We start from the raw sequence: 19,056 nt of genomic DNA on the forward strand, positions 1-19,056 counted from the left end.
GTGGTCCTATTTTCGGGTGTCGTTTTTGCGGCAACCGCTATTGGGCAATGCAGTAGGCGCATGACATCGACCGCGCGCCTACGAAGCAACGCCGCGCCGACGTACAAGGTCCATCCGGGCGCCGCGACCGCCGACGACGACGACGCCAACGAGCGCGACGACCGGCTCCGGCACAACAAAGAGTTCATCGAAGAAGAGACGGCGCTCGCGATCTCGGCCATTGTCAAATGGTACCTTGATCGTTCCAGCCACGTCTTGATCGGTCGTGTAGGTGGCGCATGCGCCGTCTGCAAGCGCGCATCAAGAGCAAATGGGTACGCTCGGGACGCTCCCTCATGCCTCATGAAATGGTAGTCCCCCGAGCAACTCCGAGAGCTGCACGAGACGCAGCGAAGGAAGCGGGTGCAGGCGCGCATCCGAGACATCTTGATCTACTGCGTCTACCTCTATATCTTTTGCACCGCAACGCTGCTGCCGTACAAAGACGCGAGTCCGTACTATTTTGCGCGGAATCTTCGCGGTACGTGGAGCTTGCGTAACTCGCGTGACCTCCTTCGTTGTCGCAGGCCTCTTTGAAGACGCTCTCTTCACGGTGCGAGGCAGTGCGACGCCCATGAGGTTCCATGAGATCCGATCGACGGACCACGTCCACGCTTGGCTGCAAGGACCGCTCCTCTCTGGTCTCTACAGCAATAGCAACGCCAATCTGAATACGGGCGCGGTGCTGGGTGGGACAGGCCAGCTCGTCGGCGCGGCGAGTATTGGGACGCTGCGCGTCAACCGTCAAGACTGCACGAGCGTCCTCCCCACTGGCGTCACCACGGACACTTCGGTAGCTCGTCTTAAGCGATCGAATATGGAACTGGACTCATGACTATGTGTAGACCTACTACTGCTACGGCACGACAGCCGCGGGGCTCTTCAGCACGGATGTCGAGTCGACGTCGGCCTTCGGCAGCAACAACGGGTCGGACTTTAGCTACGACCATGCGGTCAACGTCGCGAGCTGTCGGACAAAGTTCTTTTCAAGCATCGCATCCGAAATGTCAACCGCCAGTTACCCGTGCCCGGGCTTTGTGCAGCTGTTACCGCAGTCGAGTGCATCCATCGCTTCCTTGCGCGTCTCGAATCTGCAAGCGTACGGGTATATCGATGCGGCAACACGGGCGATCCTCGTCGAAATCAACGTCGCCAACATCATGCTTCGCCGCCTCGTCGTGCTGCGCTTCCTCCTCGAGTTCCCCCCGTCCGGGGGGGTCTTGCCGTCGTCCAGTGTGCAGCTCGCACCGTACGTCAATGGCTCGTTCGATTTCGAGACGCAGTGGTCGATCGCGCTTCTCGGGCTCTTTTACGCGTACTTGATCGCGCGCCTCGTGTACATGGGCCGGCGCGAAGGGTGGCCGGCGTTTCGGTGTCTCGGCCCGTGGGTCGACGCCGCCAACATCTTGTGCTACCTTGTCATGTGGCTGCTTCGGATGTCGATGGGTCTCGACATTCCGTCGACGCTGCTCCAGAGTGATGCCTTCAGCAGCTTTGCGCCGTACGCGACGTTCAACCAGCTCAGCGACGGCTTTGCGGCGGCGACGGCGTTCCTCAGCTTTCTTCGGCTCATTCTCTTGCTCGACATCATCCCGCACGTCGCTCTCATCGTGCATATTTTCGTGGCGTCCGTCGCGGAAGTTGCCGGCTTTTTCCTCGCCTTTGGACTGCTCGTGTATGCGTATGCCGCTGCGTTTGTGCTGGTCTTTGGGTCCGCGGCGGCCGACTTTCGCACCGTCCCGACCGCATACGCGTCGCTTCTGCGGTCGCTTGTCGGCGACATCGACTATGCCGCGCTCTCGGCGGCCAACCCCGTGGCGGCGCCGCTCTTTTTGGCGGCGTTTACGCTCACCGCTGTGTTTGTGATTTTGACGATTCTGATTGGTGGGCCGAAAGTGTCTCATGTGGACAATGTGTCTGATATGTAAATTACTGCGTAGCCATCATGCAAGACGCGTACTGGAAAGGGAAGGAGAAGACCGAGTGGGACCGCGTTAGCCTCGTGTTTGAGACCGTGAGCTACGTCTGGTCGGCCTCCAACAGCATGATTCGACTCCTCGCCAACTGGTTTGGGGTGCGCGCGGCGCTGGACGCCAAGGCCAAGTCGCACAAGCCCAATGCTGCTGCCGTCGTCACCGCAGCGCCGTCGACGCGCCTCTCCATGGTGCAAAACATGGTGCTCAAGCCCCTTCTCTCGACGCAAGAGACGCTCACGCGCGTTGGATCGCAGCTCACAAAGAACCAGCTCATCCAGTCGGGCGTGCAATCGCTCAAGAAAGGGTCGAGCGTCATGAGCAGCGCCAAGGACCACCTCGTGAACCAGATCACGTCGGCCAACTTGCTCTCGGGTATGAACCCAGGCGGCAGCAGCGAGAATCACTTGACGTACGCGTATGGGGCCGCCAACGACGAGCAGATCAAGGCGCTACAGGGCATGATCGTGCAGCTAGCCCACCAAAACACAAAGATCCAGCACACGCTCGGGCAGCTCCAGGCGCAGTTGGCCGATTTACGGGGCGACCACCCGCCCAGCGACGGCACGTCCGCCGTTGAACCCCCGCTGGACAGCCGCTTAGGACCTACGACCCCATCCTCCTAACTTATTATTTGCCTTCACATTCCGATCTATGGCGGCTACGAACGAACGCGCCAGTACTGTCCTTTTGCGATAGTACTATTTCAAACGTAGTGGCGAGGCGTACGGCTGAAATACATAGTTGGAAGGAAACTAGAGTCGTCTGACTACTCGAGGGTGCTCTTGGCAGTGGACTTGAAGCCCGCAAAGGTAATGGACCGCCTTTTGGGCTTCTTGGCCTCGCCGTCGTCGCCCAAGCTCGTCGGCGGGAGGCCAATCTCAATGTCATCCCGCGTCGCCATCGGGTTGCTCGACTCTCGCCGCAAGAAAATGCCGAGGTTGCGCTGGCTGCTGTAGCCCATGAGGAGCGTTCCCATCGGCGACATGTTGAGAAAGTTGTCGATGGCTTGGCGGTTCACCGTCTCGTCGTCCGTCTCGTCGTCGTCTTGCGCCACCGCGGTCCTGTCGCCAGGTAATGTAGTTGCGTCGTCTGGCGCGGTGGTCACGGCCGACGTCGCCTCGTCACTGTTGCTTCCGTCGCCCTCTTCCTCGGCGATCGTCGGCTCGGTCTGACCTGGCACGGGCTTGGGGTTGTGCCAATATGAGCTCATGTTGCGCTGGGAGGTCGCGAGGCTGCGGCGTTTCTTGAGCGTCGGTGGCGGCGCGCTTAGCGACCGCTGCGCCAAGAGCGCGACGCCCCCGATTGTCGTCAATATGCCCAGCACAAACATGCTGGCTTGAAACTCGCTGAACGACCGAATCTCTTCAAAGTACACGGCGCCGCCCATGACACCGCTAATGATCCAGTACGCCTACGCGACGCTCGCCATCGAGTCGATACTCTCGTCCGACGTACTTGGTAGATCGGGACGACGGAGAGCGCGTCGTAGTTGACAAGACCGCCGTTGAGAAAATGCATTTGCAAAACGAGGCAAAAGCCCAGCGCGACAATGATCGCGTACGTCTCGGGGTGCGTAAAGCAGTCGCCGCCGTTGATGAACGACTTGACGAGCTCAGCTGTCGACTTGGCGAAGAGCACCGACTGCCCGCCCATGAGCCCGCCCATGCTACACCCATGTTTGTACGATCGACCAACTAGAAGCACGTACCCCGAGTAGGCAACGAGGCGCACGGTCGACCACATGGCGGGTTGTCCGACGTTGATCATGCGGTGGCGGCTCGATGCGAGGTTGAGGTGCTCGACAAACTTGATCATGGCGTAGTGCAGTAATATGAGCAGCACGACAATCACAAAATAGACAACTAGCGCATTGTGTGAGCACGACGTGATGTGAGACGCGCCTACTGGTGTACGTGTTGTCGTACAGCAGCTTGAGGTCGTCGAGCGTATACGACGGCGAGTTGTGCGAGGCAAAGACGACCGCAAGCGTCGCACCAAGAAAGATGATGAGCGTCGCCCAAATGTCCTTGCGTGAAAGCCGCTCCTTGTTGAAGCATGGCGCGAGGAGCTAATCAAGGCACGGAGCTATAGCCTATGGACGTGGATGCGAGAAGCTACCATGTTCCAGACGAGCGTCAACGCAGCGAGCGGCGCCAAAAGGCTCTGTGGCGCGAGGCCAAACGCAACAAAGTCCAAGAGTGACCCGATCAGGATCAAGACAAACCCGAGCGTCCAGAGCGGGAGGCGGAACGGTGAGAGCGGCGCCGTGTTACTTTCCTGCGCCTTGAGCTCGTTTTGCTTGAGCGCCTTCTTTTGCAAGTTGATACCGACGCTTGCGAGGAACGAGAAGACGACCGAGATGACAAAGCCGGCGATCCACGCGCCACGGTTCGGCCCCGCGTACGCAAAGGTGATGCACTTGTCTTGGTCGATCTTGCCGCAAGTTGTCTCGGCGGCGGGCTTGAGCATGGCCGCGACGCTCGAGCAGTTGGCCTTGAGGCTGGCTTGGCACGCCGTGGCGCACAGCGGGCGCGCTTGGGTGAGTTCACAGGCTGGAAACGCCTTGGCGCACGCGATCTCTTTCAGCGACGCGCTACATGTAGATGCGTCGGCGCCCATCGGCTCGCGCAGCGTGGCGTTGAGGAAGGCAAAGGTGGCAGCTGCCATCGCGTCTTGCTGCTCGAGGCTCTTGCCTTGCATGGCACACACCGGGTATGAGCTCCGGAGGCTTCCGCAGAAGGTCAGAGCCTCCGTCATGGAGACGCAGCTGGAGCACGCGATGGCCTCGACGGCGCCAGCGCCATGCATGGTCATGGCCACGGTGGCGGCGAAGGCGACGGCCGCGCGCCTCATGTCGTCGGCAAATTAGATTTCTGCGCGGCTGCGATTTCATTGGCATAAAATTTCGAACGAAATTAATATTCCCACCGACCGACCCTTCATTTGCTTTTTGTATGTAGCTTCGCCACCAGCAAAAAATGTCGCCGGGTTGCGTTCTTTCCCTGCTATATTCGATACAATGAGATATGTGTTTATAGAGGTTTGAAACGGTCGCCCAATAAAATGACAGGTGCGTTCACGATCGACGACAGGTGGTTTTAAAAAGTCGAGCTGCAGACTCTGGGTTTGTATGTGACGTCGGTCAATGTCGGACCCGCATGTATTAAAATGTAACATATTTAAATAATATTGGGGTCGGCGGTATGAAAATGCCTTCATTCACGAGTGAAACGGCGGGTTCTGCTGCAGGCAGTGACGTGCGTTCATCATCAGTAGGCATCCAACCGACACAAAGTCGCAAGAATCAACACATTTCCGCGCGAATCAAACCATAGTCGCCTGGCTCATGGTCCAAGAAACCAAAAAACGTAGTTGTTGTCGATACCGTGTATTAAATATATTTAGTGGTTTAGCCGACCACCAAGGGCATATTGGCATACTAGCCTTTCAAATACCTCAATACATCAAGGCACCAGACGATAGCTCTCCATCGTGTTAGGGTATTACTCTATGGACACGATTATCTCGGTGCGTCTGGCTGGAAAAACATGGACTGCATGCTCACGTTGTGGTTGCGCTCCGATATTGCCGAGTCGAGGAGCCCTTTTCGCTCGACCTTGTTGGCGCGCTGCAGTGCCTATCGTACAGAGCACAACACTCGTGTCACCTCGCTTGAACGAGAAGCGTACTTGTTCGAGAAAGGCTTGGTTGTAAGCGAGGTGCTTGGCCGTGGTCGCTTTGAGATGGTTCTCTTCGTACAGCTTTGTCTCATAGTCTTTGGCCGCCGCATATGTGTCAATGCGCTCCAGGTGGTTCTACTTCATAGCTCCAGTTGCGACTCGTCAAGCCGTCGATTACCGTGAGGATTTCCCTTTTGGCTTTTCGGCGACCTTCTTTGCGGCTTTGATCGACCACTTGGGGCAAGAGGCGCGCGCGGCGAAGGCTCTTGGGCGTGTTGCGCATGTCGCCGCCAAGCACGAGGGTCGTTGCTGTCTGCGGAATGACACCGTCGGCGAGCTTGGCCGAGTAGCGCGTCGGGGACGGCAGCGTGCCCTCGTGTGCCAAATGGTTGATGTTGAACGCAGCTTTTTCAAGTGTGTTGCCCTCTGTGACCGTGGTCGTGACGGTGATGCGTGGCAGTGTCGGCGGTGCCGGCGTTATCTCCTCGAGGACGCACGCAGTCGGCGGCTTCTTTCGTCGGCTCATCGAACTGGGAATTGGCACGCGCGACGGCTCCTTTAATCGCTCTTGGAGCAGCGCCACAGTCCGTTCGTGCCGTGCAATGGGGTCTTCACTAACTGTCGGTGGCAAGTCAAATTGCCTAGTTGGAGAGAAAATGCATCATGGCTATATGTCGCACGAAGGTAGTATGACTTACTTGGCAAACGACTTGTAGTGTACTTGTTCGGCGTTATTGTCAACTTCACGAAAGAGTTGTCGAACTTGGTCTTCCTTGAGCCCTACGGATGCGACGTGACCATCGCATGAGAACGGTGGAAATGACTTACCAAAGTTCATCTTGGTAAACGTATCGACAATGTCGTCGACGCTCACATAGCCCGTGCGCGCATTGTCCTTGATGGACAGCGCGGCGATGATGGCATTCGAAATGGCCCCGTAGCCCGCCGGAGACCCGTACCAGCTCTCCGTCTTGAAGTTCTTAGTTTCGTGCTGGTGTCGCAGAATGTTTTGTACAAGGAGGTCCTATGGCTTCCGTGTTAGTCCACGGCCATTCGTCAAACACCTAGCTTGGATGCGCTGCGGCGGCGGGGTGGAATTCACAGCCCCGGGGGGCGAGGGCCGAAGCAGCGGGGGCGGGCGTTCCGGGCTCGGTAATGTCTGCTGCGGATGGCCAGCCGCCCGACGACAATGCAGCTGGGACCCGAACGTGCCCTCGACCTCCTGCCGCTTCTTAGAGTTCGCGTTGCCCACATATCGCCGCTTCTTGAGCGACATGGGCGCGTTCGTTTCGCTTCTATATAAAGGCCGCACAGCGGCACTCGAGATTGTGCACCCGAGCTACATGAAACAATGACAGAATTGTACACATGCTATTTGGACAATTTGGCCAGTGCTATCGAGAAAACTTCGATTGCACGCTAGAGACGCTGCTCGATTTTGGGCTGCCTGGGGCAAAGTACTTGCTGTAGTGTTTCGTTCTGGGAATACGGGATGTCGACGAGAGGCGAGGCGCCGACGTTTAGCATTTCATGGTGCTGTGGGAGCTATGGCGCTACGTCACCAGCGTGCCAGCGTATAGGTGGCGGTAGAGTAGCATCTTCTTGCGCATCAAATAGGCGCAGCCAAAGTCATGGCGGGCCTCTACAGTAGACTCGTCGCCGGCGAGTATCTCGGATTTTAACGTAAACCACATGTAAAACAACTAAAGCAATCCTCAAATTCAGTGAGGAATACAACAAATGGTCGACAATCCGCACCTCTGACGTGGCACGGCGGTGTCATCACCACGTTACAACGTGCCCGCACCACGGGGTTGCATCGGCCACTCGACTTCTCGTCGAACTCGAAGGCTCGTGTTGATTTGGTGCTTACGTCAACGTTACGTAGAGGGCTAAGCACGAGGCAGGCGGGCGTAGACGCGCGCTGCCCTGTTGACGTCGACAGAACGCCTGTCCAAGATCGCGATTGCACCAATCACAACCCGCGAATCGCGTGCGCAAAAACGAATGAAATCGCACTGCGATATTCGGCATTTGCCGAATATAGCGGGCAAGCAGCCTCGGCGCACAATCCTTTGCAATTCAGGACGACTTGTGCTGAAAGAAATGACGTGTGCAGGGTCGCATGCGACACGAACGGTCGTGGAATTTCGATTGCGCGGGCGCGTTCACCAGCTCATTCGTTGTGGCAGATGCCACCTCCCAACGCGACCGGACGCAAAAAGACGCGTCTCAATTCGAGTGTGCCGGGTTGACAAGCAGTCCGGTTGAGTTTGCTGTTGCACTTTCTATTCTCCCATGCACCTCCTGCAACCACCATCGCTGCTGTCGCTGCCGACGGACGTTCGCGGCCACATCTACGGCTTCCTCCTCAGCGCCCGCCTCGGCTTTCGGCCATCCGCCTCGTCGTCGACGAACCCGCTCGCGTGGGTGGGGACGTGTCGCGCTATGTACGACGATGTCCAGGCGATGGAGCTCACAGAGCTTGCGATGGACTTTGCCACGACGCAGGCTTTTCTCGACACGATGTCCCGTCTTCCGCAGCGACTGATGCGTCAGCTCAAGAACGTTCGCATGATCGGGTACCTCCTGCCGCTCAACCCCGACACACAAGCCTTTGCGCACCCGGCCGACGCAATCAATTTTTTTCCAGCTCTCCAACTCGACTCGATGGTCGTGGAAGATTACTTCCACTCGCCCAAAAGTGCCTCGGATGACTACCTCTCCCATGAAATGACGCGCCACCAAGTTTCGTACCTTCTCGCGACCGACGGCTGGAAGTCGCTGCAGTACGTGTCGTACTCGACTGGGTTTCTCTCGCTCGCGGGCGCCAGCCAAGTCGGCATGTGGGACAAGTTCCTCAAGGACATGTACGGCCAAGACGCGAGTGTGACCGTGTACGTGGCCAAGGAGGCACACGCCGCGCCGGACGCATACCGCCTTCTCCGAAACGACCCAGCCCGCGTCCTCGACGACCTCACTGACTTTGAGCATTGGGCACCCGAGATGGCTCAGAAGGCGCCGAGCCGACCGCGCGAAGTCCGATTGATTGCGAAGCGCGGTGCCACAAAGCCGCTCGTGCAGACGTGCAAAACACTGGACATTGCGAGCGATGCCTTTCAGCAGCAATACCTCTGGGCGACGACGATCGCCGACGATGCTCGCTCGGCCTACTAGAAGCCGTCTACGTTTCTTTCTATTTATCTTAACACACTACTCGTCAACGTAGTCTTATTGTCTACTACTACTGTAGTAACGACGAAGTGATAGAAATGTCTTGTCTGCAGAGGGTTTGACAATCGGCAGGCCTCAGCAATGCCTTGAAATGAGAGCTCTCGACCAAAGCATCGACAATCGTGGCGCTTTTGTCAGTTGCAATTCGCAGCGACGGGCTGCCACCAGGGCCGGTTCGACGATCGCAGCTCAGAGCCGACTGAAGTGGCTATTCAACGTAAGCTTACACATTTTCCAAGAAATGGGGCCCTGTTACCCTCAACAGTTGTGAAAGGACACAATGGACAGACAGAATGGACAGCACGTTGTCAGCGAAAGTAGCCAGCCGAATATGTTGGCAAACGTCAGCAAGTGTGCACCAGTATCTACCGGTACATGCAGAATCGTCGTCGTCGTTGCGGCGAGAGCCACATGCTGGATGCTGCGATAGAGCCGTGGCTACGTGGCGTGAATAAAAGTTAGTCGACTAACGAAGAACTGCATACTGTGCGATGCCAAAAAGTCCTGTCCATCGCCAAGAGCAACCAACTGGGCGACAAAAATCTCGTCGTGGCGGCAAATCGAAGTTGAATCCGAAGTAGATCCTACGGTATCTTTTTCGGCCTGCACGTGTCCATACAAAACGAGAGATATTGGCCTGCTCTAGCCCGAAGTTCGAAGTCGATTGGAACGAGATTCAGTCTTATTGGTTGTAACGAAGCCAATCAGCGGTCCCGGCCAAGTCGTGACACATGCGATGGCGTTGGCAGTGTAAGCAGTGCCATCTCGCCGACGCCTGCGCTGCTCGCGCTTATACGTCGCCTTCTTCCATGCCTAGCAGCAGCACGCTCTCGACGAGCTGCGTAGCGACCTGCGGCGAAGCCTTCCAAGGTCTCTGCGCCTTGTACCTGGGCGAGTCGGCCGCCACGGACTGCCCGGCCGCGTCCACCATGGCGCCCTGTCAGCGGTCGTCGCGGACAACGTACTATCAATGCTTCAACGTTACTGGCACGTCGCTGACGCTTGCGCTCGGGAGCGAGCCGAGCTCGGAGACGCCCGTGGCCAACGTCGGCGCTGTCGGCGCCTTGGAGCTGGGGCCGCTCACGTCTTTGTACGAGTCTGATTGCCTGATTGACCTCACGATGGCGGCCGTAGGGCCTTGCGCGGCCAGGGCAGCACGCCACGGCCCATGGTCTTTGCGAATAGCTTCCTCGCGCGCTCAACAGCACTCACCCATCTGTGCGTGCCATTGGCTACTCGTCCAAGCTGCCATTTGAACCTACTACTTAGTACGCTCTCGACCCTCGCGGTCCCAATGTTTCCGTCAAAGCAGCTGCCAACGACGCTGCAATCACTGTAAATACCACTTCGACTCGTGTTAAGGACCTCATGTTTGCACTTGCAGCGAGCTGATCAAGTGCAACCTGACGACCTGGCCCGTCACCGACGCGCTCGTCAACCTCACCGCCCTGTACTAGGAATGACGGCTTGCTCGTCACTCAATGTCGTCTTGTCCTAGCGATCTGAGTGACAACCAGTTTCACATTCTGCCCGCAGCGATTTCCACCGAGCTTCCGCGCCTCCGCGCTCTGTACGAATGCAGTTGGCTCGTCGATCTTTCTGACGAGCGCCACCGCTAGGAACTTGTCCAAGAACCCGCTGAGCTTGCAAGAGCTCCAGGCGCCAGCGACAACAACCTTCTTTGCGCGCCTCAATACATTTACCGTCGACGTGCATCTCTGCGGCGGCAGCCTCGTGACTTCGTTTACGAGCACGTCGGCCCTCGCCGCTGCGTCGTGCACCGCGTCCGACAAGGATTCGGCGCTGACCGCAGCCACATGTACGTTGAGACGTGTCGCTGTCTCTGGAGCCCTCATGGCGTACTTTGCAGCGCCTTCGCTCCTCTCCCCGTCGGTGATTGCGCTCATCGCGGTGGCCGGCGTCGTTGCCATCCTCGGTATTTTGCTTGTGCTCTGGCGCTGCAAGCGCGCGCCGCGGCCCGAAGCCACGCGTCCCATGGAGCGCGTTGCTGACGACGACGACCAAGATACGACGTACTTTCCCGGTCCCAAGACGAAAGCCTCCTCCACGCATGCCACGTCATCGGTCCGGCCAGGGCTCGTGTCGTCGCTCAAACGGGTTGTGGACCCGGCCATGACGGCCCTCGCCACCAAGTACACAGCAGACAGCGAGCTCCACGAGCTTGGCCTTCCGAGCGCATTTGTCGTTCCGACGCGGCTCCTCGCGCGCTCAAACGACCGCGTCTACGAGGTCTGGCTCGGCGCGTTTGAAGACACGCACGTTGCTATCAAGAAGCTCGCGCCGCACGTCACCGACGTCGAGAGCAGCGCATCCGCGCTCTACGACGAGCTCAAGGGCCTCGCACGCTTCTCGCACCCCAACATCGTGCGCGTCGTCGGTGTCGTCTTGCCGCCAAGTGGTGTCGCCGGCGTGTTTGCCTATTGCGCGCACGGCGACCTCCAAAGCGTCCTCGCCACCCACAGCCTCCAGGACGACGCGTGGAGCTGGTTTGAGCGCAAGGTTGGACTCGCACTCGGGCTTGCACGGGCGCTGGCGTACCTCCACGCGCAGTCGCCCAGTGTGATTCATCGGGACGTGCGCGCGCGGAGTGTCCTTCTCGACAGCCGGTATCGGTGCCAACTGAGCCACTTTGGCTCGGCGCGAGCGCGCTCGATTCTCGATACGATGACGCAGGACGTGGGGACGACGCAGTGGACCGCGCCCGAAATGCTGCGTGGCGAAGACTACTGCGAAGCCATTGACGTCTACTCGTTTGGCGTCGTGCTCACCGAGCTCGCGACGCATGCGCTTCCGTTCCATGACTATGCCCACCGTACGTGTCATGCTGAGTTTGTGTACATATTGTCTCATCGTCGCGCTGTGGTAGACGACGACCCGAAGCGGGTGCTGGTGCAAGAGCTCATGACGGGCCGCGCGGTGCCGAGCTTTGGCGACCACTGCCCCGAAGAGGTATCTCGCCTTGGCCGGCAGTGTTTGCAGCTGGACCCGTCCAAGCGGCCGCCGATGGCATCGATTGTCGAGGCCCTCGAGCGCATTGAGCGCCGGCAGCAGGAGGACGAGCAACACAATGGAATTCTGGTCTAACGTAGTATTATAATGATATGAATCGTGGTGGCGTGTCTATGGCATTTCAAACTCAAAGATGCCGCCGTCCTGCGAGTCGCGCGGGTGCGCCTCGTCGGTGTACTCGTCGTCGTCGCTGTCGTACTCGTCGCGCTCGTCGATCAAGGGGCGGTCGAACGAGCGGCGGCTGGCCGACATGTCCGCGTACGACCCGCGGCGCATGTCGCGGAGAATGGCCAGCGACGGCGACTGCGACAAGAGCGTGTGATTGTCGTCGAGCGTCATGCGCGTCAAGAAGCCGTCGAGCTGCGCCGGGCACGACGATGCAAACTGCACAACTGTCTCGCGCGGGCGCGGCTGCAGTGGCGCCGGCGCCGTCAACGGGGAGGCAAACCGCTCGTCCGAAAGCGACTCGCGGTTCGGCGGCGGCAGCTCGAGCGGTGGCATGGGCGCTTGCAGAAAAGCAAATGACGGGTCCGGGAGCGACCCAATCTGTGGCGTCAAGGGCACATGGCGCACGCCACGCGGCGGGTTGTCGTGCAGCGGCCGGCCTGCGGGGCACGAGTGGGCAAAGGCCTGGAAGCGCGACGGGGACGTAGTGTCGCGATGGATTTGGATCGCGCGGGAGGGCAGCCGCAGGTCGAGCATCTCCTTGGTCTGTGGCTGGATCGTGATGGGCACGGCGCCGTCGGGCCCGCGGGCGGCGGCGCCGGCCACAAGGTCGGGCGGGCTCAGCATGTTCGCGCTTGTCTGGTCGGCGGCTCTGCTGCTCGTGGTTGGCCTTGCAACCCGCAAACTGAGCCGATTTTGTAATAAAATTCCAGTAATCTTTTACCCGTTGGTCCACTTGCTGCATTAAATACCTTGCATTTTGTATGTTCGTGGAATAAAAATGCGGTCGCCGCCCACGAAATTCGAGTTGAATTGCGCCAGCTGGCCTTTATTATATTTTATGGAAACCTCCGGCGGCGCTGGCCCTCTGGTCGCGCTGGCAACGTGCCATGGAGATAAGAAGGAGGAGCGGGCGACAGATGGGTCCCGACGCCAGCGCTCCCAGCGCTGCTCGACAGACCATTTGCTGCCATGCACGCCACGCGTCGACCGTGGAGCATGCCATGCATTCCGACGCCACCAACGGGCGTACAGTCCAGTGCTTGGCGCAGAAAAGACATGCGATCGCCTCTTCGCTTGGTGTGTGGCTGCCACGCAGCCAGCTTGGCCCGGCCACTGCGACCTTGCCGGCGAGGAATCAAGCTCAGCTCGCCACGCTTTGCGTGAATGTTGGTCCTGGCGGTCGCTGGCCTTCGCCCACTTGCAGATTCGAGCGGGGCGAACGATGCCGTCGCAACGACCGCCGCGCGGCCCGCGCCTCGGGCCGCGACCAAGCCCGACAACGCCAGTACCACCGCTGCAGCTGCCCGCCCCGCCACCGCCCTTGCCACCGCCCATAGCCCTCGTGGCACACGTGACAACGACGACGTGCTTGGTTACTTTTCAGAAGGCACTTGGTCGAGCAAGAACTCGGTCCATGCGTCGCTAAAGCTCTTGCCGGCCACGTCGACGGGCGGATCGGACGATGCGCCTTGGAAGAGTCGGCCGAGCGACCGCAGCTGAAGTCGCAGCGGGTTCCCAAGCAACCGCTCCTTGTCGTCGTCCGTGCAGCCCTGCAGCGTTGTCATGAGCGCGACGACGCGCTTTCCGACGTACCAGAATGCGCGCAATGACCTCGAGTACGTCGTGCTTGTTGGGGCTCTCGTGGAACTGAATCTACAGTCGACGTGATCAGCGCAAGCGCCGCCACTCGGCCACGCACCATCATTTGGATGGCCATGCGCTTGTCAATGTTGTCAACGTCGTCGCCCAGATGCTGCGCCGTCCGGTCCAGCGCCTACACAGCGTCAAGGCATGCCACACCCGCGTCGGACCCGACACGACTCACCTCACGCAGCCGGTCGCACTCGACTTGCTTCTTCTCCAGGATCCCGAGCACACGCTTGAGGTCAACCTCGTGCTCGGACGTTGGCGCCGGTGCCGGTGCAGGGGCTCGCAGCGCGGCGATTTGAGCTTCGTACGCTTGCATTTCGCGCTTCCGGTCGGCTTCAAACTGCAGAAAGATGGCGTGTGCGTTCGCGAGCTCCGACTGCAGTCGCTCGGCGTCCTAGGCAAAGTTGACACATAAACAGGCGCAATAGAGCGAAACAGTACCTGCTCGGCAATGTGCTTGTCGGCTTGAAGGAGCGTGAGCTGCGTCGTGAGCTCAAACGTCTCTTGTTCGGTGAGCGAGCTCGCGTTCGCCTGGGCATGCTGTACCCATTGGGTCTGCTCCAGCGCATACGCCTCCTTGGTCGTTTTTAGCTCATCGTTGAGCGCGTAGACAAGGTGCTCGAGCTCGGCGAGGCGGTCCAGTGCCGCCTCTTCCTTCTCGTGCATCTCTTCCTGCAGCGACGACTCTTGCGTATGTACCACGCGCTTGAGTTGAGCCAACTAGAGTAGCGCGTCGATCAAATCATGTCGTACACGGTAGGTACTTGGTCGGCGAGTTCGGCCGCTTCCTCGGTCAGTTGGTCGTTCTGGCGCGTGAGCTAGTACATTTTTCATATGAGTCTATCGCAGCAGGTGGAAACGACAGTACCTGCTTGGTTTTGGTCTGCAGCGCTCGAATCGTCGCGTCCTTCTCCGGCACGAGACTGGCCGCCGCCGACGCCTCTTTGGCTTTGGCCGACGTCGCAGCAAAGGCATTCTGGAGGGCGTCGTGCTCGAGCATGTGCGTCTCCAGCGTCTTTTGCGTCTACAGCCATCGTTATAATTGACGTTTCGCACATGAGAGGGCACCTGCGCAAGCTTGCTGCTCGCGAGGCTCAGTTGCTGCTCGACGCGACCGGCGCGGTCTTGGTCAGCCACCATCTTTTGTGTGAGCTGATCCAATTTGGCTTTGGCCGCGACAGTCCAGTCGGCGACCGTCGCCGTCGCATCGAGGCGAGCGTCGTGCGAGAGGAGAAACGCGTGCAGGGCGTTCTTGAGCAGCTTGACGTCGCCTTCCAGGGCCGAGATACGGGCTGCTGCCAGCGTTGCATACTCGGCCACCTGTACATTGGATTCCATCGACAGGTGCAAAGAGGTGGGCGCTCTACCGTCGAGGACAAGGACGTTGCTTCGGCGGGCGACGCGCCCGATGGAAGCACTTTGGAGAGCGTCGTCATGGCGAGCACGAGCGGCCCGTCGGTGGCCGACTCAGCGTCGGGCGGCGATGTCCGGTGCAACGCATGCGCCACCTTGGTTTCGGCTTGGAGCTGCGATAGCTTTTGGTCAGTCGTTTGGTTTTGGGCAACAAGTGACGCGACTTGATCGTTGAGGGACGCGAGCTCGGCGTCCTTTGCAGCAACCGCCGCATGGAGCTTGGCCACGTCGGCAAGAAGCGCCTTCTTCTCGTCTTCCGTCTTGGTCAAGATGCTGCTCGCGTCGGGATCACGTGTCTACGAAGCATGAGTTTGTGCAGCTTGCACGAAGGCGAGACCTGACTGCGTGGCGGCGTGGCGGCTAAGCGCTGCTGCAACCCTTCAATCTACGGTCTCGTGAGAGCTTGCTCCTCAAAAGCGCTTCGCTGCACCTCCTTGAGCGCGGCTTCATGCTCGTGGCGCTTGCGGATGAGCGACCGCTCGAGGTCAAGGACGTAGGCGTCGAGGTCGTCGTCGTCGTCGTCGTCGTTGCCTTTGCCGATGGACCGCGGCTGGGCGCGTGGCGAGAGGCCTTCCGCAGGCGACAAGGCGCCCTCGTCGCCCGCAGCGACGATCTCGCGCAGGTCGTTCGTGAGCTCGCCAGCATACGTCGCGAGCTGCCCCGTGATTGCGCCCCACATGATGCTGCTCACGGCCTCGCTAAATGGCCGTCTCCGATTGGCCGTTGCCGCGACAGGGCAAAGGTTCGTCAGGCCAAGGTATTTGTTTGATTCTGAGCTGTCAAAATCCATCATGGTTCTTAAAGCCAGGCTTTATACTGGAAGCGAACCCACCAATGGTGGCCTGTCGGGCACAGTATGGACGGCCGGCTCGAGGTCGAGATCGAGGCCTACGGCCATGCCACGGACCTCATGCACCTCCTGGACCTCGGCGAAAGCGACAAGGCAACGTGGAACATGAAGTCCGACGCCATGAGCCGCTTCGTAGACGGACTCACGGCGCTCGCCGCGCTTGCCTGTGACGACCGCGGTGTCCAAGTGCGCCGGATGCTCCTCGCCCAAGGCGCCAACGTCGTGCAGCACATCGTGGACGCGCTCAAGTGCCGTGACGTCCTCCTCAAGTGCAAGAGTGCGAGCGCCTTGGGCTCCATCTGCATGTGCAGCGAAGCGTGTGCGGAGCTCATGGCAGCTCACGGCGACGCGATCGTACATGGTTTGATGCGCATGGTCGCCGGGAAGAACCGATGGGCCCAAGGCGACGCGATCTTCGTGCTGGGCTGGATCGTGCGATGGGTAGATGACGACGGCGACGCTGGGCCGCTCGAGACCATCGCCGGTGCTGTCCCGAGTGCCTGCGACATGGTGCTCTCGAGCATGGCGCCAACCGACGACGCGCCGACCGACGAGAGCATTGAAGACCGCGAGTCGAACCTCCGCATCTACCCGTTTGTGTTCCTTCTCAACTGGTACCAGCACAAGTCGCTCACGCCAGCACTGCCTTCTGTCCTGGACGCCGTCGCGTCGGCGATCCACGCCGCAGTGCACCAGCCGACGCTTGCCGAGGTCGCCGTGATCGCTCGCCTCTCGACCTCACTGCTGCTCTCGCTTGTCGACAAGGACGCCGCCATTGTTTGTCCGCTCGTGCTCGAGAGGAAGATGCTCCCGGACGTGGCCAGGCTCAGCCGCCGTCGCTTTGATGGCGACGATGACATCGTGGCGGACCAATGTCGCGTGGTCTTGGACTTGATTGTTAAGACGAGATAAGAGAGACGTTGTATTTAGAAGGAGCGTCGTATTGAGTTGCATTTTGTCTTTGTTATAGTCTACCTTCTGAGCTTTATAAGAAATCTTGTATTGGGGTGTTGTATGTTTCACTTCTTAGTTCCGGCCCGATCGCTGAGGTAGGCGAGTAGGCGGATGAGGAAATGAGCTTTCTCTGGGCGCTGCGTGAAGAGTCGCGTTCACATTGCCGAAGCAACAACGAAAGTACTCCAAACCGAGCAGGGCCGACGCTGTCTCTAGTCGCTACTACAAGTACGATTCCTAGTCTACTACGGCACAACTCCACTGGGAATCTTGTCAAAACGCGGCAAATTCGAAAGTGAAATGACTGGGCCCCGCGGCCTATTTATTATACCAGGTGTGGTATCCGGATATAATATCATTTGTGAAGGGTTTATGCACCGTGAAGATCGGATAAAAACACCATGTTTTGAAGCGTCACTCGTGCATACGACGGGCAGCGCGCAGGAAAATGTGGCCGCCGATCGGGTACTGCGAAGATTGAGTTGGCATACACGGCGTCCATAGTCTCTTTTGACGTTTATGTCGGCGTATTTATGAGAATCGATCGGGTCTGCACAGCTAACACACATGAGAGTTGGGTGATTTTAACCTATTGGCCATAAAAGATCGACAAATGGAGCCGCCGGTCCCAACGCTGCTCGAGCTGGCGCTACGTGCGATCGCCAACAACATATTCTGCTTTTACAAGTACGTACCAACGACGAATCAAGTAGAAACGTGGTCGTAGTTCTGCACTGCTGGACGAAGGCTCGTTGCCCGACGCCTTTCAGCATCTCCTGCATCGCTTCGACGTGGCGCACGCCCAAGGTCTTCGCGATGGCAACTACCTCCGGGACATTTGCAAGCGGCAAGTAACGAAGCTTGGCGCGTTCAAGATGCTTGCTACTATCTACGAGCAGCTACTATGGGGTCCCAAGCATTCGTGGACGCCCGATGAAATTGTCCGACCTCTCGTCGTCGTCAAGCCTTTTCGCAATTCGAAGTTCTTTGCTGTAGGAGTACTTTGGCTTGTCTGGATTGGTTGCTATCGGCTTGGCCACGTCTGTGAACCCCAGCCCCGCATCCGCGACCGCTCATGACGACGATGGCGCCATGATCGAGGTGACAAAGTTGCGTGGAAGAATGGACTAACCGTGATCGTGTAGGTCGACCAAACCTTTGCCTCGGATCGCCGCGTCCTCGATATCCCTATAACAGAGCCAACGGTCACGGTCCAAACCATGACGGTCGTCGCCAAGAGTCTCGAGCCGCTGACGAATGTGTTTGCACACGCGATAGCCGTACGACGCCTCGTCTCAAAACCTCATCCACTGTCGGCGGATCACGTAGGATATTCTCTTGCGCTACGATCAGCTCGTTGAGATTCGGCTTGTGTCGTGCCTCTTGGGCCCAGCGGGTGTCGTGCTTCTCGCCGCCAGCGCCGCCGTGCGTCACTGTTGCGTGCGCTAACGCACTCGGACACCTCTTTCGTAGACGTCCAAGTCGCTCCGGGTCCTCGACTTGAGCAACGACTGGACCGAGCACGATGCGAGCTGCGACAACGTGGTTGGCAGCCACGGCGCGATCGCAGTCGCGTCGGCCATCTCCACGGCACCGTCCTTGACCAAGGTGGCGAGGGTCGTTTTACCACTTTGTGATTTCAAGTGTGCAGGTGGCTCTCAATGGCACGCGACTTGGATACAAAGGCGGGTGTGCGCTGGCAGTTGCTATCGGCCACTCGCGTTCGCTTCGGTGCTTGCATCTCCGTCGGTACCTCTCTTAGCGCCGCAGTCCATCGTCGAATGCACTATTGGTAGCTGCCAAAGCGTCGCCCGCGCCGCGCCAGCGCTGCTTGCCGCCTACAACGCCTCCCCTTCGTGCGTTCTGACACCAAACATCATTTGCGAAGCCTCTCATGTTTGCTAGGCTTGCTGATTTGGACATGGAGTGGTGTCGACTGCCAGCCGGTCTCGGTGTCCAGCTGCTTGATCTGCGCGGCCGACGTCAGGCCTCGGCCCCCGAGACGGCGGCAACTAACTAACAAAGACAATATTATACAACACCTATTTGCATGTCCTGGGCA

General features: G+C 58.9%; 9 protein-coding genes across 9 annotated transcripts; 5 read left to right on the forward strand and 4 right to left on the reverse strand.

Moving 5' to 3' along the window:
* Positions 1 to 42: 42 nt before the first annotated feature.
* On the forward strand, positions 43 to 2,672 carry SDRG_08307 (hypothetical protein). Its single transcript, XM_008614188.1, has 6 exons — positions 43 to 230; positions 272 to 314; positions 355 to 520; positions 567 to 832; positions 885 to 1,923; positions 1,980 to 2,672. Exons 1-6 carry the CDS (start codon positions 61 to 63, stop codon positions 2,636 to 2,638), a joined length of 2,343 nt encoding a protein of 780 aa, XP_008612410.1. The 5' UTR covers positions 43 to 60; the 3' UTR covers positions 2,639 to 2,672.
* Positions 2,673 to 2,695: 23 nt separating this feature from the next.
* On the reverse strand, positions 2,696 to 4,880 carry SDRG_08308 (hypothetical protein). The gene is made up of 5 exons (XM_008614189.1): positions 4,134 to 4,880; positions 3,921 to 4,083; positions 3,724 to 3,877; positions 3,471 to 3,681; positions 2,696 to 3,426 (listed from the first exon to the last, which is right to left on the reverse strand). The coding sequence occupies exons 1-5, from the start codon at positions 4,866 to 4,868 to the stop codon at positions 2,782 to 2,784; spliced, it is 1,908 nt and encodes a 635-aa protein (XP_008612411.1). The 5' UTR covers positions 4,869 to 4,880; the 3' UTR covers positions 2,696 to 2,781.
* A 607-nt stretch (positions 4,881 to 5,487) lies between these two features.
* On the reverse strand, positions 5,488 to 7,027 carry SDRG_08309 (hypothetical protein). Its single transcript, XM_008614190.1, has 6 exons — positions 6,765 to 7,027; positions 6,524 to 6,719; positions 6,394 to 6,475; positions 5,874 to 6,336; positions 5,705 to 5,830; positions 5,488 to 5,652 (listed from the first exon to the last, which is right to left on the reverse strand). Exons 1-6 carry the CDS (start codon positions 6,969 to 6,971, stop codon positions 5,536 to 5,538), a joined length of 1,191 nt encoding a protein of 396 aa, XP_008612412.1. The 5' UTR covers positions 6,972 to 7,027; the 3' UTR covers positions 5,488 to 5,535.
* A 932-nt stretch (positions 7,028 to 7,959) lies between these two features.
* On the forward strand, positions 7,960 to 8,963 carry SDRG_08310 (hypothetical protein). The gene has a single exon (XM_008614191.1). It carries the CDS (start codon positions 7,994 to 7,996, stop codon positions 8,870 to 8,872), a length of 879 nt encoding a protein of 292 aa, XP_008612413.1. The 5' UTR covers positions 7,960 to 7,993; the 3' UTR covers positions 8,873 to 8,963.
* Positions 8,964 to 9,738: 775 nt separating this feature from the next.
* SDRG_08311 (TKL/DRK protein kinase) lies at positions 9,739 to 12,078 on the forward strand (the record flags this gene model as incomplete). The annotated part of the gene is made up of 8 exons (XM_008614192.1): positions 9,739 to 10,019; positions 10,064 to 10,147; positions 10,199 to 10,264; positions 10,314 to 10,379; positions 10,428 to 10,499; positions 10,549 to 10,748; positions 10,800 to 11,762; positions 11,817 to 12,078. The coding sequence occupies 8 exons, from the start codon at positions 9,739 to 9,741 to the stop codon at positions 12,032 to 12,034; spliced, it is 1,950 nt and encodes a 649-aa protein (XP_008612414.1). The 3' UTR covers positions 12,035 to 12,078.
* Positions 12,071 to 12,751, reverse strand: SDRG_08312 (hypothetical protein; the record flags this gene model as incomplete). Its single annotated transcript, XM_008614193.1, has 1 exon — positions 12,071 to 12,751. The coding sequence occupies one exon, from the start codon at positions 12,749 to 12,751 to the stop codon at positions 12,071 to 12,073; it is 681 nt and encodes a 226-aa protein (XP_008612415.1).
* Positions 12,752 to 13,416: 665 nt separating this feature from the next.
* SDRG_08313 (hypothetical protein) lies at positions 13,417 to 15,899 on the reverse strand. The gene is made up of 11 exons (XM_008614194.1): positions 15,621 to 15,899; positions 15,528 to 15,575; positions 15,145 to 15,486; positions 14,846 to 15,097; positions 14,646 to 14,801; positions 14,542 to 14,595; positions 14,219 to 14,497; positions 13,953 to 14,171; positions 13,827 to 13,901; positions 13,721 to 13,780; positions 13,417 to 13,677 (listed from the first exon to the last, which is right to left on the reverse strand). Exons 1-11 carry the CDS (start codon positions 15,867 to 15,869, stop codon positions 13,501 to 13,503), a joined length of 1,911 nt encoding a protein of 636 aa, XP_008612416.1. The 5' UTR covers positions 15,870 to 15,899; the 3' UTR covers positions 13,417 to 13,500.
* Positions 15,900 to 16,006: 107 nt separating this feature from the next.
* SDRG_08314 (hypothetical protein) lies at positions 16,007 to 17,040 on the forward strand. Its single transcript, XM_008614195.1, has one exon. It carries the CDS (start codon positions 16,047 to 16,049, stop codon positions 16,950 to 16,952), a length of 906 nt encoding a protein of 301 aa, XP_008612417.1. The 5' UTR covers positions 16,007 to 16,046; the 3' UTR covers positions 16,953 to 17,040.
* Positions 17,041 to 17,607: 567 nt separating this feature from the next.
* Positions 17,608 to 19,049, forward strand: SDRG_08315 (hypothetical protein; the record flags this gene model as incomplete). Its single annotated transcript, XM_008614196.1, has 9 exons — positions 17,608 to 17,681; positions 17,722 to 17,935; positions 17,991 to 18,095; positions 18,140 to 18,274; positions 18,324 to 18,419; positions 18,468 to 18,602; positions 18,646 to 18,743; positions 18,791 to 18,850; positions 18,900 to 19,049. 9 exons carry the CDS (start codon positions 17,608 to 17,610, stop codon positions 19,012 to 19,014), a joined length of 1,032 nt encoding a protein of 343 aa, XP_008612418.1. The 3' UTR covers positions 19,015 to 19,049.
* Between the last annotated feature and the right edge of the window lie 7 nt (positions 19,050 to 19,056).

This window comes from Saprolegnia diclina (genome assembly GCF_000281045.1).
Source record: "Saprolegnia diclina VS20 unplaced genomic scaffold supercont1.25, whole genome shotgun sequence".
Taxonomy (NCBI): Eukaryota; Oomycota; class Saprolegniomycetes; order Saprolegniales; family Saprolegniaceae; genus Saprolegnia; species Saprolegnia diclina.